Here is a 16,584-nt window from a genome sequence, read left to right as displayed (position 1 = left end):
TTAGTCGTGATCTGTTCTTCTGGATTGCGATAATAATAATTTATCCTTCATCGTTGGCTTAATTTCGTTCGATTCACCAGTACGCTGGAACGACTTTGGTCTTTCTGTAAGTCACAACAGGCTCCTTGACGTAAGAAACAGTTTTGACCGGCCGCACACGGTAGCTGACCACAGGTTCTTTGACGTACTTCACAGTGACCACTGGTTTCTTCACATATGAAACCTCCTTATGTACTTTATAGTGGGGCTTCGCGTGAGAAAGATGTACTGGAGGCCATCCCGAGGGAAAGGTCGACGGATGCGATGAATAAACGCGGGAGCTGCCGTGATCGCTGAAGTAGCGAACGGGATTGTAATAGTTGCGGTACAGATGAGCCGGCGCATACGCCGTCGACTTATGAAGATAAGTGGCGACAGAAGACGCCAGGAGCGCCGCGAGTGCCAAAATCTGCGAAAGAGAAACTACATTAGTTCCGTTCTGAGTCAGTGCCGATTTCACGGCCGCCATGAAAGCATGAAACTTCGCTATTGGCAGTATTTTTAAACTATTTAGGGATTGAAAGGAATGAGCACGAATCAGTTTTAAAGACCCCGAAGTCATCCGAGCGTTCGCTCAGAAAATAATAAAGTCCATCGAAAAAGAAGCAATCATGGTTCGGTCTGGCCCGGATGATATGAAGAGAAATCATAATTTTTCCATTATTCGTATCGCTCCGGGATGGGTCACGTGTTCCGCCGACCTCTAACGGTATCTCTCACTCAGACCGGTTAGATATCCGTCCGAAGCCACTAAAAACCGTCGGCTCCGAGCATCGGGTCGGGCTTACGATCCACTGGACTGGAAAATTCAGTTTCCGTAACTTCTGTTTCAGGATCGAAAAAAGCCCCGGAACTCTTTTTTGATAATCAAAAGCGGCGAAGATTCAAGGTTAGGCTATTTCCAGCCATAGCCATTCGATCCCACTGTCGGGCTCACACGATGCGTTCTCACAGATTGAAGTCAGGATACGGAACAGCCAATTTGCCACAAATCTGACAGTGGTGCACAACACGTTTTTTTTGCGCGCTATCGCATCTGCCCGTCCTCGATAGCTGATTCCGCGCGTTTTCATGCTTGACACCAAATAATCGCCGTTCCCAAGAGAAAAGCGATGCAAGGCTATTCATTGACTCTCTTGAAAATCTTCAGAAGAGATTCATCCGGGGGATAGTTTGAATCACTGACTGGGACCTGGGCGGGAGTCTATTGTCTCTTTGCTCGAGCAGATGAGTTTTCGCCGTAGCTTGCAACACGCAAGACGATATCGGTCTCCGTAGCTATTGAAGTTGATTCCGCGAACGTGAAGGCGCCTCCTCCACCTCATCGTACACCCGACTTTCCGAAAGCACCCGGAGTAAGCACACTGCGCAAGGGTGGGCAAAGCTTCGCTGCACTCGAACCTACCACTTTCATGTTTGAAGATTACGTGGAGAGTTTTTCTCCCGGCATCACTTTTAAACCAAACTCTCGCCCCCAGAAAGGAAAGATATCTATCCTTGATTTTCTGACGCAGATTTCGCCTTCGACTCCGCGCCCCGGCTGGCCAACGGCGGTGCGGCGGCCAGTCGATAGAGACCCATCGTAACGGTCGAAATTTCGCGTCAAATTACTCGATACGTTCGTACGACATGCAAAACTTTGGCATTCGTTGCGGATATGACGGTTGTCGCTGACGTTCGAAGGAACGTTCGCATCGTGCTTCGGCTGAGTTTCGAACCTGAACTCAGACACTACCATCAATGCTCACGAGCAGTTTTTAGCCGCAACCGCAACCGTTCGAAGCCCCTAATCCGACCGGCAGACGATAGCTAACATGTGGAGAGACAATATAGCAGCGATGATCAAGGTTGCCGAACTTCTAGTCGAATTTACTCCACGCGGCGTGCGTGGCTGATTATCGTTGACTTCCATTCGCTGTTGAGCAGTTAGAGGAAAACGATCAGGCGTCGATGTCCATCCCACTTACCGATCCAAACTCGTTCCAAGCAGGAAGCTGATACTGTTTTTCGTGGAGAGTATCCAAATTCACGCGGGAGTCAGCGTGGGAGCGTTTCGCTTCATGTTTTCAACGCGATGCTCGAAGACTGGAGCGTCGCCCAATTTGAGTCTTAAGTGGGACTGAGGAATTTCTCGAAGCGATAGTCCCGCTAAGTTCTTCTTTTTTCCCACTGCTCGCTGAATCTCGAGGATTTGTCGGAGCCCGTTCTATCTCGTGGTAAGGACGCGGCATACATGACGATTCCACATTGAATCTCAATTTCACTCGCTGTTCGGCCGGAGAACTCATACGGCAACCTGGAGCAGGACCTGTGCGGGAGCCGTGTTCACGGGAGGGCACTTGTCTTCATCGTGGGCTCCTTTTGGGTGATTTCCAGGCTCCCTGAAATCATGTGAAAACCGTGGGAATGATCCCCGGGCCACGAGATATATTGGGAGCTCATCGATTTCATTGGAATGGCTCCCACTCAATGAAAATTTGAGGACTCCCTGTATTCATGGATAATGTGCAAATTCATGTTCGCGTCACATCACTAGAGCGCGGATTCTGGATCAAAAGTTCATGCACCGATGCCAGATCGGATCGTTAGTCTCTTCGGGAATTCGCAATCATGTTTGATCCAAAACTTTCCGACGGGTGGGTGTTTCTGACGAATTCATAGCGCTTTTCCATGCCAACACCGAAATACATGGATTCCGAGCGGTAGCATTCGCTGATTCCATTCGTCCAGAAGAATTCTCGTGGAAAGTCCGAAAGTGTATTGCGACGGAGAGAATCAATTTCAATTATGGCGTTATGTCAATCCAGCAGCGTCCTTCATGCAAACTTCAGCGAACATATTATGCGAAGCGAAGAAAAATATCGAGATATTATCGACAGAGGAGCCACTCGCAGGTTCGAAACATCGTGCATGCCGGAGGAGCAACGACGCCGACGACCCTCCGACCAGGCAGGCACCATGCTCCACTTTTCCCGGACCTGAAGAAGGCCTCCGCATCGGTAAAACATTCGGGACATTTTTAATCCGCAATAGCTGGTGTCGACTCTCTCGGAGGTCGGATCCGCGGTCGGGGATCTCCGGCCTCCTCACCAGCCGATTCTCGGTGGGACGGAGCGTGGTGTGCCGATAGGAGTCTGAGGTGGCCTTTACAGATTCATGACCCCAGTGAACGTTCGGTTGAGGCCGAGCCTTTATTCTAGACCCACACTATACATGAGAATTTCAGAGCAAGGCCCTTCACCACCATCCATAGCTTTTGCCGTATCCTAGACCACCGTATCCGTAGCCGCCATACCCGAAGCCTCCATATCCGATAGCTCTGCCGAGACCGTATGCACCGTATCCGAGACCGTGAGCTCTCCCATAGCCGAGACCGAAATATTTTCCATATGGGTAATAGCCATGGAGTCCATAGAGGTGGTATCGGGGATAGTAATGGTAATAGGACTTGTACACAGGATACTTATAGTATTGAGCGATTTTCCCGTAGCCGTGACCTCCGTAGCCAAGGCCGTGGCTTCCGTATCCGATCCCATAACCGAATCCGTAGTAGCTACTTTCTACTTGAAGGGCCGACGCGATCAGACAAAGGACGATGGGAAGGCGGCTCATGGCTGTAAGGAGAAGAGTAGCTCATTGGGATGTTGACCCGGCGCGGCTTGTGCCGGAATCTTCACAGCGACACGAGCCCTCCGAGAGACGAGATTTTCGATTCTTCCGGCAAGACAGCAACTGTAGGAGCTCAATATTCGAGTGCTTCTGATCTTGCCGACGTAACTAAACCTCCTCAATGTTCTCAGTTCCTCCCGAGTTGGATAGTCTCAGGAGAGTCCATGATTCACTCACCTCGGAGCTTGAGAGATGCGAACGACCACGGATTCACCATAGAGTCCGCAACGTTTTATCCCCACAATCGGGAAAGGGTGATAGCTTGGTTTCCGCTATAAGTGCCGAATTGCGGAGGCGTGACCATCCGCTCCTCCCTCGCTCGAGTACAAACTACGTGCTTATTTTTCCGCAACAGAATTGGTTCTGGATGACAAGGATATTCTGTTATCCGGAAAGTGAAGCCCATCCAAGCGTATTTGCGACTTCCGCCTAGGGTTGCGAGACATTGAGTTCAGTTCGAACCCCGTCCCGAGCGACTGGGAGATTATCGAGCTTCGAATATCACGGGAGCTCGCAGATCCGAATCAAGAAGCGTCCTCACGGAGAATTTCTCCCCGTTGAGAAAAACAGGCTCCGCAGCGCCTCCTGACCTTTGACTTTGTTCTCATATTCGGATTCGATCAAAGCAACATTCATCAGCCAGAAGCATAGGATCCGAGACCAAACCAAATAAACCCACAGTTTCATGTCAGCGCTATGATATGTATAAAGGATTCGCGACGGGGTTTTGAGATTCGTGATGTATGCTTATATATGTCCCGATGACCTATCCTTTCAACATCGGGTCCTTCATTTCTTCAATGAATGGGTTCCATCTCCATCATAAGCTGGATCGAATTGACGTAAGGAATGTACGCCCATATTCGTTAAATGAGCTTGAGCTGCAGGGTTTTCTCGGCTGATAGCCGAGTGTCGGGCCCGGATACGCAAACCTCTGCAGGACAGAACGGGAATGTGGTCAATGCTGATCTGCGCGTGGTATACACACCGCTCTGGGCAAGCGACTGTGTCTGAGTCAATGAATAAACCTCCCATTACCCTCGGTGGAGTAGCGTAGGCCAGACTTCCAGAAAAACCTGCGAAGGAGCTTCAATTAGTATCGGTCGTTCTCTTCTCCTCCCAGCCAGAAAACTCCAATATTCCGCTCCGCTCCGTCGATCGGAGAAGAGTTCAGATCCACGCCCAACAGCATGTAGCAATAAAAGCCTCCATGTCGTCCTCGTAAACGCTCTCATAAGTTAGCATTAAATAGTCGTAAAGAGTCAACCGCACCTGGCCCCTCCTTCAACAATCATTCAGTAACTGAGGCACGTGCATAGACTTCACCGCTTTGTTTTTGGCATCGACGTAGGGCGTTTTATGAACGATAACAAAGCCACCACAAACCGTCGCCGATAAGGTAGAATGTTAATTCCGAACTCGTAGGCTGCACGGGTGATCGCCTCTGATTGTACTCGTTGCGTCTCAATTTGACTCCGTGGAACAGCGTAACTGTTTTGCCCGTTAGCTTTTCAAAATGAAGCGGGGGACCGCGCTTCCTATCTAATTCATTAGAGGCACCCACACCGCACGGCTCGAATCCGCGAATCCTGAATTATGACCAAAAGATAGGCCGCATCGAATTTACTCATCGCATCATCTGCCCGCCAGGGTTGGGAACAGGCTGCTCTTCGTAGAGCTCACTCATTCGTGCTAACATGCGAGTTACTTCCGCCGCCGCTCCGTGGTTCCCTTCCTGTATCTTCTGGTCTGAGTAAAGCGAGATTATCCTCAACGCATTCCCGAGGCGAATCTGACGAATTTTCCCCGCTCGAATCGGATGTCCCCTAAATCGTTTGGAAACTTTGATCCAATTAGTCTTCGGCTCGTTTCCACGCTAGCACTGTAGGCTGAATTCTGTGAGTTATCGACAGAATTCATTGAATTGAATGGTCGTCCTCATCGCCTTCCATCTATTTCACACCCCCATCGATGCGGACCAACTTATATCGTTACGCTTTCCGAGTTCCATTCCGAAGTTCCTGTTTTCATTTCACGCTGTGCAGCAAATCTCAGGGTCTCGAATTCAACGACGCTGGATCACGAGCTATTATAGCTTTTCCATGGGTGGAAAAAATCTGTGACTCTTATTCTCATCGAATCGATTCGATAATAGATCCGAGGATCTTACGCAACGTTGCGCGCTTCCATCTTGTCTTCCGGTCGTTGTGGGATCGTATTTGAAGGTAAGGACCATCGTTGGGCTCTGTCATCCAGATGAAATGACGAAGGGATGCAAGAAGCTTCCGCCTGCAGCAGATAGAATCGACCGTTCCGACCTCACACCCTTGCGTATCCTCAGCTCGATGTCGGAAGATGATCCGAATGTTGCCGATTTGGTCAGTCGACAGTCTGTTTCCGAGTATCATCGGAGAAACCCATCTTATTTCGACAGAGTACCCGTGCGATTATTCACAACTCTGATGTTCCTACTGGTGAGCACCATGCTGCTGTTCTACTTCGCTTTCCGCAGAAGTCAAAAATGCAAGGAGCTCCTCGAGTTCAACCGGAGAGTCGACGGCTGTGTCGAATGGTGAGCGAAGAGAGCAGACCTGAATACAGCTGTTCGATCGGAAGCCGGAAACTTCCTCATTGAAAGAACTCGCAAGATCTCGGCCCGCTTCTCGTAGGCCTAGACTCACTCCAAACGTACACCTGGAGGTCTCAACTTGACGAAGAACAAATACGATGCGTTTACTCCGTCATTTGGGTCTCTTATCTCAGAATTTATGAATCGATACGAGCATCGAAGTCGTCTACAGCGACCACTCACATTATCGACTACCTGAGAATTTCGAGAAGATTCTTCTCGCCCCTTACGGACCTCGATGTATCGGGATCACCTTGGGCATCCAGCGTGTAGAGCATGTTACATCTCAATGTCAATTGATGCTTCTCTTGCAGTGCTCGGTCGACGGAATCCAGACACAAGTCAACATATTCTGGGCGAGATCCTCTTGCTTTCACGGTTTTCTTAAGAAAAATATCAGATTCCAGGAGCAGCTTCTGCAGTTCTTCTTTGATTTCGTATGGTAAGAATCCTCCGCGAAGGGGGTCTGTCGATATCGTACCCGTGATCGTCGGGAAACTGACATCCATCACTTGGTAGGTCGACGAATGATCTGACTCAACCTCTGACACCAGGAGACTCCGTTCCAGTTCGATTTCGCCTCGATTTCCCGTTGACATCCCGTTCGCGATGCTCATTCCTTGTATGTGCGAGGAAAGTCAGAGGAACGTTGTTATCGAATGAAATCACCCGAATAACCCTTGAACTCATGAGGGCCATGCCATCGGAGGGGCTTCCGACTACTCTGCTTCCGCGCCCGAATCGGAATCGCTCTGTTCTCGACGCATTCGCCATCTGATTACCTTAAGAGCACATCCTCATCATGTACGTAATCGATCCGGGTATGAGACATTCATTTTTCGCGTGCCTTGGGGTTCGATTTGGCTGTGGCGACAACGAATTGCCCTCGTCGAAGGAAACTCTATCGAGGACCGTCTGCGGAGCTGGATTTATTCCATTCCTCATTATTCCCGATTGGCGTGACGGCCAGTCGCGGTGCTTGGAGCTATCTTTTGAACCATTTCTCTGAAATTCCGAAGCCCGCTTCAAAACGTAGCGAACATCTCACTTTTTCCGAGTCTTCCTCAAACTCTCGAGGCTTCCTCCTCCATTAGGCGGGGAAGATGGAAGTAGTACCACTTTTAACCTCAAACATCATCCGAGTAGTTCCGACAGACCATTTGAGCGGATCGATGCTCGCATTCGAAGTGTCGATTGATGGGGCAAGATTGGAGTGGCAATTTTCGCAGGGCAATCAAAACTTTCTACCGTTGCCAAAGTGGAAAGCTGGCGCTTTGTATGTTATTTTTTCTCGGTCTTCGAAGCTCGCCCTTCGATAGCGTCCAAGCTCGAGCAAAGTCATGAGATCTGACATCGAGGGAAATTTCCTCCGACTTCCCCTGTGACGCTCTTTGAAGTCGGTACTACACTGATTCACCGAACGTCGGAGAGTCTCTCCGTCGACCCGACGAGCCCCAGGAGGTACAGAGGGTATTTGAGGCAATTTTCAAGATTGGAGGATGATCCCAGAGGTGGAAGTTGGTAGCGCCTCGCTGCGAAAACTGTGAGCGAGAGAACGAATGAATAGACGGATTCTTGGGGCCAAAAAAATCCCACGAATGAACATGTTGTCATCAACGTTTCATATGCAGCTGGTCGCGCTCCGACAATTTCACGGCTCCAACTTCGACTGCCATCTTGATCCAAGCAAGCTACGGATCGAAGCTGGGGTGAGCAAGACAAGCTCCGCGCCCTAACATTTTCTCGAAAGCTTCCATAGAAAGCTCAGCGGAGAAGAGCCAAATCGGAAGCGAATCTCACCCGGAGGACACTGATTGTGAGACAGAGATTTTCTGAGCATAGGTCCAAGGGATCTCTGCGAGAGCCCATCAGTCTCGTCAGGGGAGCGAAGTTCCTTCCGGTCAACGGGAGGAATTCGAGTCTCCCTCTGGGCCTCGAGAGGCCAATCATAATAGGGGAAGCGTACCAGTTATGGAACACCCAAGAGATTCTGAACAGTGGAGGATTCGTTTTCTCGAAATCTAGAGTATCTAGAGGGGCCATCTCTTTTCCTGAGTGAAGCTCACACCTCTGCCCATCACGATGGGTAGTAATCTTGAGAGGAAATAATCCATGCCTCCAGCTCTGGACCGAAATCGCGCTTAATCCAAGTCGACCTGTAGCAAAACACCTTGCAACCACATGTTGAACGAGTTCAAACCTGTTATGGAACATCCGAAAACGAGGGGGGAGGGAACTTCGAATAATCGTTTTATTGAGTTTCGGAAATGTAGGCCAAGAACGTAAGTATTTCTTTATAAGCTTCACCGACGTTTCGGCTCATGAGGCGTTGGGATAGCCAGTATGTCCTCCTGGGACAAGATATAAGAAACCGTCGATAAAGACTCGCTCTCGCCTGCATCCTGTAGCGGAATACCGCGAACCTCTCGATCGGCCTTCAGCCACATGTTGTAGAGATCCTTCATACAATCAGGTCCTTCCCAGGCCTTGCCGTCTTGCTCATGAAATGAGACCAACTGTTCGTGCGTCAATCGCTCCTCCAGATCGAGGATGAAATTCATCGAAGAGCTTTCTTGGCGGGGAGCCCCGCGATCCGTGTTGGTTCGAGCCTCCCCCGGGCTGCAGCACTTGTCATAATCGACTGCGCTCGGATCCCAGGGCGACAAACCTGTTTTTCGGAAGCCACTAACCAGCCACAGTGCATTGAAATCCTTGAACGCTTCTTGCAGCAAGATTATGAATTCGTCTTTCCTCATGGCTCGTCCTCCATTCTTCATTCTCCATGCGGTCGCTGTCTTGTACCACGACGTTTTCAATGGCTTGAACACCGCCACATCGAGAGGTTGCAAGATGTGCGTCGCATTTGGCGGGAGGGGCGACCAAGACGATTCCATTCGCTTCGCAAATGTCAGTGACTTCCATCGTCAGATGCGAACGATGGTTATCAAGGAAGAGGAGACGGGCCGCTCGATGCCTTGCCTGGTCAAGAAAGGCGAGAAATGCATCTGCAGATATTCGCTGAAGAGAGACCCAGTCATCCATCCGCGGTCGGATTTCATTAGGCAGAACCCTTCCCGGACATGGTCAGTAAGAGCGGGAGGCAAACGTTTGCGCCGCAGCACAACAGCGGTCGGTGCTAGAATGCCCATTGCTGACCCCGTCACCAGTACGGTGACACATTCTTTCTCGGACCCTCCTCGAGCATAAACATGGCGCGATCCTCGAACGGCGAAAACCTTCCCCCCTTGAGGGTTCAGTGCCATCGCAGTTTCATCACTGTTGAATACGCGACTTGGATCACTTAGAACAGCCATCAAATTCGTATCGGATAGCCGAGTTCTGGTCTGCTCGAAATACGACTGAATGTCGTTCCTCGAGAGACAGGCTTGAGCATTGGAAACATGTTCGGGTGTTCTCGGAACTAGTTCGCTGTGACGCTCACAGAAGGACCGAACCTATTTCTCAGCAGAAGTGACCTTAGAGGCTCGCTCGTTTCCTTGCTTGTGTGCCACTTTTGCCAGTTTCAGTCCGACTTGTTGAAGGGCATTGCGAGTAACGGGAAATCCCATTCTGGCCATCTTTTTAATCCAGTCAACTATAGCCTCCTCAGTTTCATCCAAGACGGGGCGAGGACCAGGTCGCCGCCGTCGAGGTTCGTCGTTACGATTTTTTCTCAACAATGTGGACGGCGGAATGCAGTACTGCCTCGCCGCTGCCCTCAGGGGAGTGCCCCTTCTGAGGGATGATATGGCCTTCTCTAAATCGGCATCGGTGTATTGAGCTCTCTGTAATCCGAAATGTAGCATATTCTTCATTTGAACAAGACCCTTTTCGGGAAATGCGGGTTTGACGAAAGTTCATACCAGTCAGCTTACCGCAGGCATCTTGCATCCGACCGCGCTCGAAGTCCACGTCGGTTTATACTTATGGGATCAATTCGCGTACTCGATCAGGTGCGACATTTGGGTTCAAAAATGTGTCTTGAAGTGGTATTTGTGACAGTCACACGATATTACGTGTGATGTCGGGTCACACAGCTATTCAGTGACCAGAGGAGCGGAACCTTCGTCGTCTCACTCCTAAACATCATTTTCCGAAGTCATCTCGTCCTCTCATTGGGCATCATAAGGAAGTCCTCAATGAACGTTCTGCGTTCCCGCCAATATCCGGCGGTGTTCAAAAACTGGTCAGTCCTCATAGGACTCGGGACCAATCAGAGTACACCACCTCTTCTCTTTCCCAAACGGCATTTCGGACATTTCTCATGGGGCACCTGGAGCTACTTGACCATGGTTCTGCGACCCAATGCAATAACTCTGATATCCTAATCGATCGACTACTGTCGAGACAGTTGCGATCTCGATCACTCTTAGCGAAATCTTAATTTTTTCGGAGATCTGGCATCGAAAATATTCAGATTCTCCGTAACGGAAGGAGGGTCGCTCCAACGAACTTTCCGGTCAGCGGACCGATAGCCAGGGTTACGGATAGACCACGACATCGCTCGAACTTCACATTCACGGAGAGTAAGCTCAGGATTTACCGAAAAACCGACGAGTGTTGCATAGTGGGTACTCGTCCCGTGACTGGTACGCTTACCCTACAACTAGCTTTCCTCTCATAGATCATTCCTAGAAGGAAAAATTCGCGCTTTCCGTCCGGGAGAATCAAGACATTCACTTTTCGCTTTTCGCTTCCTTGCATCTCATGTTCCCTCCGAGAAAGCATCCCGTGGTGGTATAACTGATGCATTCATATATCCAGAGGGAGAATTCCCTCGTATACTTCAGTTCCGTCGGGGAGCTCGGTATCCGAAAAAAGAGGAACACGAGACAACATGATGGAATCTATCTGTATTGCATGCGTTCCTCTGGGCAGGCTTTCCGCCTTGAAAGATCCATCCGTTGTTGTCGACGGTAGAGCCGGTAGCTCTGTCGTTGTTGGAGGCAGCGTCGTGCATTCCGCTGGCTAGACGACAGTGCTCTATTCCAATGGCATACGAAACCAATCTATTCCATACGGGATCTCTGATATGGTGCCCATTTTGAATGACAGAATTTGTTGCATCTCTGCGCTCCTTCGAAAATCCGTGCTTCGCGTTCCGAAAGAGAGAGGAGTAGGGAAAACTAAGAGACGTCACGACCGACTGAGAGCCGCTGCGCGCCCAGATCGTATGCAAAGCGGATTTGGATGTCGCCTCTTTTTGTCTTTTCACATCAAACAAGTAATCTCTTTTTCCTCTGAACGAGGACAGCTATCAAGTTCGTGAATACACCCAATTTCTTGTTTGGCTTCCCGAGCGCGCATTCGATCCAGCTGAATTCTCGCTCACCCGTTACTATGCCAAGATCCCCGTCAAATCGATATAAATGTACCCGCCTAGAGAGAAGATGAATGCTCGTGAATCCATGATGGCATGGAGTCGATGTTCAGTTTCAACTTCGTGCTCGAGTGCTCCGAGCGTTACTATCCGTTTCCGGATTGGACGGGAATTGAGGTAAACGTGAGATTCCGCTCCCTCCGCCTGTACGCCGAGATCGTAGCTCAGGTTTCGTGCCGCGAGAGAGAGCCCGGAGGCAAGCTCCGCGGGATGCTTCTACATGTGATTCCCGTCTGAAAGTGATGATAGCGCTCCACTTGCTCTCCTCAGCAGCTTCCACAGTTCGCTCCCGTCGATTTCTCTCGAAACGTAGCCTACCTCGCAGATCAGATGTTATACTACTCGGAATTTGGGTGAAGCAATCGATCGGAGGTGTGTTCGAGACCGGCGGTAAACCACGACTGGTTTCGCTGTCATGTTTATTTGGCAGGCTTGATAGACCGTCTGCTTGTAGCGGTCTGATTCAATGAGCAGACCTACCTAACAGTTTCCCCTCATTTGAAATTGGTGTCGATGAATATCACAATTTCCAATTATATTATAACATTATTTACATGCTTCCACAATTACTTTCATCTTCGTCTCCGTAGCGTTTCGGAGGTACTCCTTTGTTTCGTCTCGAAGATTCTCTGACGGTAGTCTTCTGTTGGTTCTTCTGGGGGGCACTCTCGTTTGTTAGTGGTTCCTCTTCCCCCACCGGGGAGTCGTCGTTTGACTCTTCCGAAGGATGTTGTTCCTCTTGGTTTGTTGCTTGCTGGTCTCTGCTTGCATGAGATTCTGATGGTGTTCCTTCGATTTCTGGAACTTCGGGACCTGTGGTTTCTTTCGGGATGTTAATTTCACAGTCGATCAAGCAGTCGAGTTCATGACTTGTGTCTGAGTTTTTGTCGGTGCGTTTTCGAATCTGCTCGTAGTGTCTTCTCCATGTACCGCTTGGGACCGACACTTCGCAGATTCTAGAGCCGCAGTTCTTCTTCACTCGACCCGAGGTCCATTTCTGATGACGAGACCTGTAGTCTCTAACGCTGACTGGTTCGCCGATGGCGAATTTCGATTCTGTCTCGTCGATCGGTTTAGGCAACGATGGTTCGCGTAAGAGGTCAAGTCTCGAGCGCAGTTCTCGACCGAGCATGATGGAAGCGGGGCTTTCTCCTGAGGAGCTTGAAACCATTCGCTGTCTAAACAGAAATCTAGCTAAACTATCGGCCAGATCCTGTTTTTCGAGCGAAAATTTCTTGAGAGCTGTTTTCATGGTGCCCACGTAGCGTTCCACTTGGCCGTTTGATGCGGGGTGAAATGGCGGTGAAGTCATTTTCCGAATTCCGTTTGTGGCGCAGAATCTCTTCATCTGTTCGGATACGAAGGTTGGGTCATTATCCGTTACGATTACGGATGGGATCCCAAAACGAGCAATCGTATCCTTGAGATGTTTGAGAGTCGTACTTGACGTTTTGTCGTTAGTTATGAATGCTTCTAACCACTTGCTGAAAGCGTCCACAATTAGTAAGATGTATTTCCCTTTGATCGGGCCGGCATAATCCAGATGAATTCTCTCGAAGGGAAATTTGCACGGTTTCCTGCTATGTATGACTTCTTTTGGTGGATTTCGAGCACATGCCAAGCAGGCGGGACACGATCGGGATAGCGCCTTTATGTCATGGGATATATTTGGCCACCAGACGAAGCGACGGGCGAGTTCCGTCATTTTGCGTTCTCCGTAGTGTCCTTCATGCAACTCCGTGAGCACCTGCTCTCGGCAGTTTTTCGGTATGACGATACGATGGCCTCTGAGTAATGCTGAGTCCTGATGGAGACTGAACTCGCACGCGTCTAAGCCAAAGAATCTCGGGGCATCCTTGCAACTCCTTGGCTCTCTGAAGAACTTCAAGAGTGGTTTCAATTCTGGATCACTTTTCGTTTCCTGCACTATTTCTTCGAAACGTAACGGGGTTTCGGAGATTAGGTTTACGATGAAACAATCCGAAGCGTCCATCTCCTGTAGTCGTTCACTTCTTGCTGGCAGTCGGGACAATGCGTCTGCATTCCCATGCTTCTCTGATTTTCTGTACACGATGTCGAAGTTGAAGGCCAATAGGTAGATCGAATAATGTTGCATACGGGTTGCTGACAGCGGAGGCAGGTTTCTTGAAGGATGGAATATCTGCACGAGTGGTCTGGAGTCGGTTATCAACTCGAATCGTCGCCCGAACAGGTAATAGAAAAATCTTTCGACGCCCGTCTTGATTCCGAGCGCTTCTTTGTCAATCTGGCTGTATTTTTTCTCGGTGTCTGTTAGAACCCGGGAATAATACGCGATCGGGCGCTCTGATTTATCCGGATAGCGGTGGGACAAGACAGCTGAAATTCCGAACGGTGAAGCATCGGTGGCGAGTAACAGTGGTCGCTTCGGATCGAAGGGTACCAACACCCTCGGCGAGCAAAGTTCTTCCTTTACGGCTTGGAATGATTTCTCCATACTCGAATCCCACAGGAATTTAGCGTTTGATTTCAGCAACGAGTACAAAGGGTGTGCCAAATCAGCTAAACGTGCTGCGAATCCTGAGTAGAATTGAATGATGCCGAGGAATGATCGCAAGTCGGATGCGTTCTTGGGTGACGGCGCTTCGCGGATCGCTTTGACTTTATCGTCGCATTTATGTATTTCTTGATTTTTGATGAGGAACCCGCAGTATGTCACCGATTCTTCGAAGAAGACACATTTTTCTGAATTCAGGCGAATGTCGTGCTCGTTGAGACGAGAGAACACTGTGTCAAGCCTCCGTAGATGCTCCTCGTTCGTGGCTCCAGTAACCAGAATGTCGTCCATTACGCACTCGCAACCTGGAATGTCTGCGAGAACACCCTCGATGAACCTCTGCCAGATCGCTGGGGCATTGGACAGGCCGTTCGCCATTCTGTTGAACTGGTATAAGCCTCTGTGAGTGTTCACAATCAAGTACTTCCGATCCTTTTCACGAACAGGCAGGTGGAGGAACGCAGAGAATACGTCAAGCTTGGAGAAAGTTTTCCCATTCCCAATGTTATCGAGCGCATGTCTGATGTTCTTGAGAGGATGGGAGTCTATCTTTATGTGACGATTTATTCCTGCTTTGAAGTTCCCACAGATCCTGACCTTCTTGCCTTTCGCTCTGGGAACGACACACATCGGATGGCTCCATTCGCTTGTGTTCACTTTGGTGATTACTCCGTATTCTTCTAGGAAGTCGAGCTCCTTGTTGGTTTTTTCGATCAAGGCTTCAGCCGGTTGATGAGCGCCTGAGGTATATGGCGCTGGATCCTCCGATGTCAGTTCCAGTCTCGCCTCGCTATTCGGGATACATCCTATGCCCGGTTTCGTGAGATTCTCGTACTTCCCGAGTAATTTCCGGGCTTTGCTTTTGAAGTCCTCTGTATCTGAGGCTCCGTAGCTGCTATTTTGATTTGAAGCGTTCAGATGATGTACCTTATTTTCGCCTGTCAGCAGTTTAGACCAATGCAATGGGAGTTCACGGAGCCAGTCGCGACCTATCAACTCAGGGAATTTGTCATTCTCCATGAGATATAGTCGTAGTGATTTTTCCTGGTCTCCGTAGACGACGCTGACGTTGGCAAAGGAATGCGGTTGGAATATTTCTCCAGTCGCGCTTCGTAGTTGAATATTATTCTCGTGAAGTTCATGTTGGGGAGCGATTCTTCTGAATGTCTTAAGGGGCATCGTGGAAATCCCACTCCCTGTGTCGATCTCCATTTGAAGTGCGTGTTGCTCAATATCCACTTCAACTCGAATTGGGTCCTTCGAGTTGACATAGCGAAATGGGACCTCCTCGAGATAGTTTTGATTCGAGAGAGTGGTCCGTCGGCACGCTTTTTTCAGGTGACCGACTAGTCCGCACCCAGCGCACTTCACACCTTGGTATCGGCAAGTTTTCGCCGAATGACCTTTGTCTCCGCATCTGTAGCACCCCGGTTGATTTGAGCTTGCAGGGTATTCAGAGTTCTTTCTCAGGGGTTTTTGATACGTTTTCTTCCGGAATCCACGAGTCGAGATTTTATTCACGTCTTGTTGCGCAGATCCATTGTCGTGGATTGCGCTCGTTGCTTTCCTGATCGACAGGAACGTGTTAGCTAGCAGGGAAACTTCTGCCAACTTGGTGAAATCTCCTTCTTTCATGAGAATTTTCTGCATGATTTGCTTGTCTTCAAGACCTTCAGTGAATTGTTCTATCAATCTCTCCTGGAGTTGGTCCGCTGAGAAATGACAATCGACTGCGGCGTGACGAAGCCGATTTTCGAAAGTGCTTAGGGATTCACCTGCCGACTGACGGACCTTCCTGAATGCGCTGCGAGAAGACCATTTGTTTTTCAATGGTTCGTAGACCTTTCGGAGAACTTCAACGATTTCCACGAAACTGAGATCTTTTGGCTTCCTCTCGGGTTGCACTCTGTCCATGAGTTTCCGGTAGGCATCAGCTCCCATCCACGATATGACTGCGTTCTTTCTCTTTTCCTCGTTTGACACGTCGTGTAGGCTGAGATGATTTTCCAGTCTTTCAGCCCATGAGGAAAATTGCTCCGTTGACACATCGAATCCGTCGAATGTAGGCACGTTGTTGGTCGAAGCCATCGCTTGACTTTAGATTTCACGTGAAAATCGAGGCGGGTCACTACCAGGTCTGCCGAGACACGATGTACTTTCCTTCGAGTGGGTTTGAGATCTTATCTTCGTCGCCAGTTGTTATACTACTCGGAATTTGGATGAAGCACTCGATCGGAGGTGTGTTCGAGACCGGCGGTAAACCACGACTGGTTTCGCTGTCATGTTTATTTGGCAGGCTTGATAGACCGTCTGCTTGTAGCGGTCTGATTC

At 49.5% G+C, this 16,584-nt stretch overlaps 2 protein-coding genes across 2 annotated transcripts; both read right to left on the bottom strand.

Annotated features, from left to right (window-relative positions):
- Positions 1-3,276: 3,276 nt before the first annotated feature.
- On the bottom strand, positions 3,277-3,925 carry LOC108865200 (shematrin-like protein 2). The gene is made up of 2 exons (XM_018641991.1): positions 3,886-3,925; positions 3,277-3,653 (listed from the first exon to the last, which is right to left on the bottom strand). The coding sequence occupies exons 1-2, from the start codon at positions 3,923-3,925 to the stop codon at positions 3,277-3,279; spliced, it is 417 nt and encodes a 138-aa protein (XP_018497507.1).
- Positions 3,926-12,267: 8,342 nt separating this feature from the next.
- LOC100908715 (uncharacterized protein K02A2.6-like) lies at positions 12,268-16,341 on the bottom strand. Its single transcript, XM_003739191.1, has one exon. The coding sequence runs from the start codon at positions 16,339-16,341 to the stop codon at positions 12,268-12,270; it is 4,074 nt and encodes a 1,357-aa protein (XP_003739239.1).
- Between the last annotated feature and the right edge of the window lie 243 nt (positions 16,342-16,584).

This window comes from Galendromus occidentalis, unplaced genomic scaffold (genome assembly GCF_000255335.2).
Source record: "Galendromus occidentalis unplaced genomic scaffold, Mocc_1.1 scf7180000076438, whole genome shotgun sequence".
NCBI classification, from domain to species: Eukaryota; Metazoa; Arthropoda; class Arachnida; order Mesostigmata; family Phytoseiidae; genus Galendromus; species Galendromus occidentalis.
The sequence above is the reverse complement of the archived record's forward strand: the minus strand, read 5'-3'. Positions and strand labels throughout refer to the sequence as shown.

Bases quoted from the DNA above. Each gene is read 5' to 3' on its own strand.
- LOC108865200 (XM_018641991.1), bottom strand. From the start codon at position 3,925: ATGGTGAATCCGTGGTCGTTCGCATCTCTCAAGCTCCGAG. The intron at 3,654-3,885 runs GTGAGTGAATCA...TTCTCCTTACAG, and splicing joins CGCATCTCTCAAGCTCCGAG to CCATGAGCCGCCTTCCCATC.
- LOC100908715 (XM_003739191.1), bottom strand. From the start codon at position 16,341: ATGGCTTCGACCAACAACGTGCCTACATTCGACGGATTCGATGTGTCA.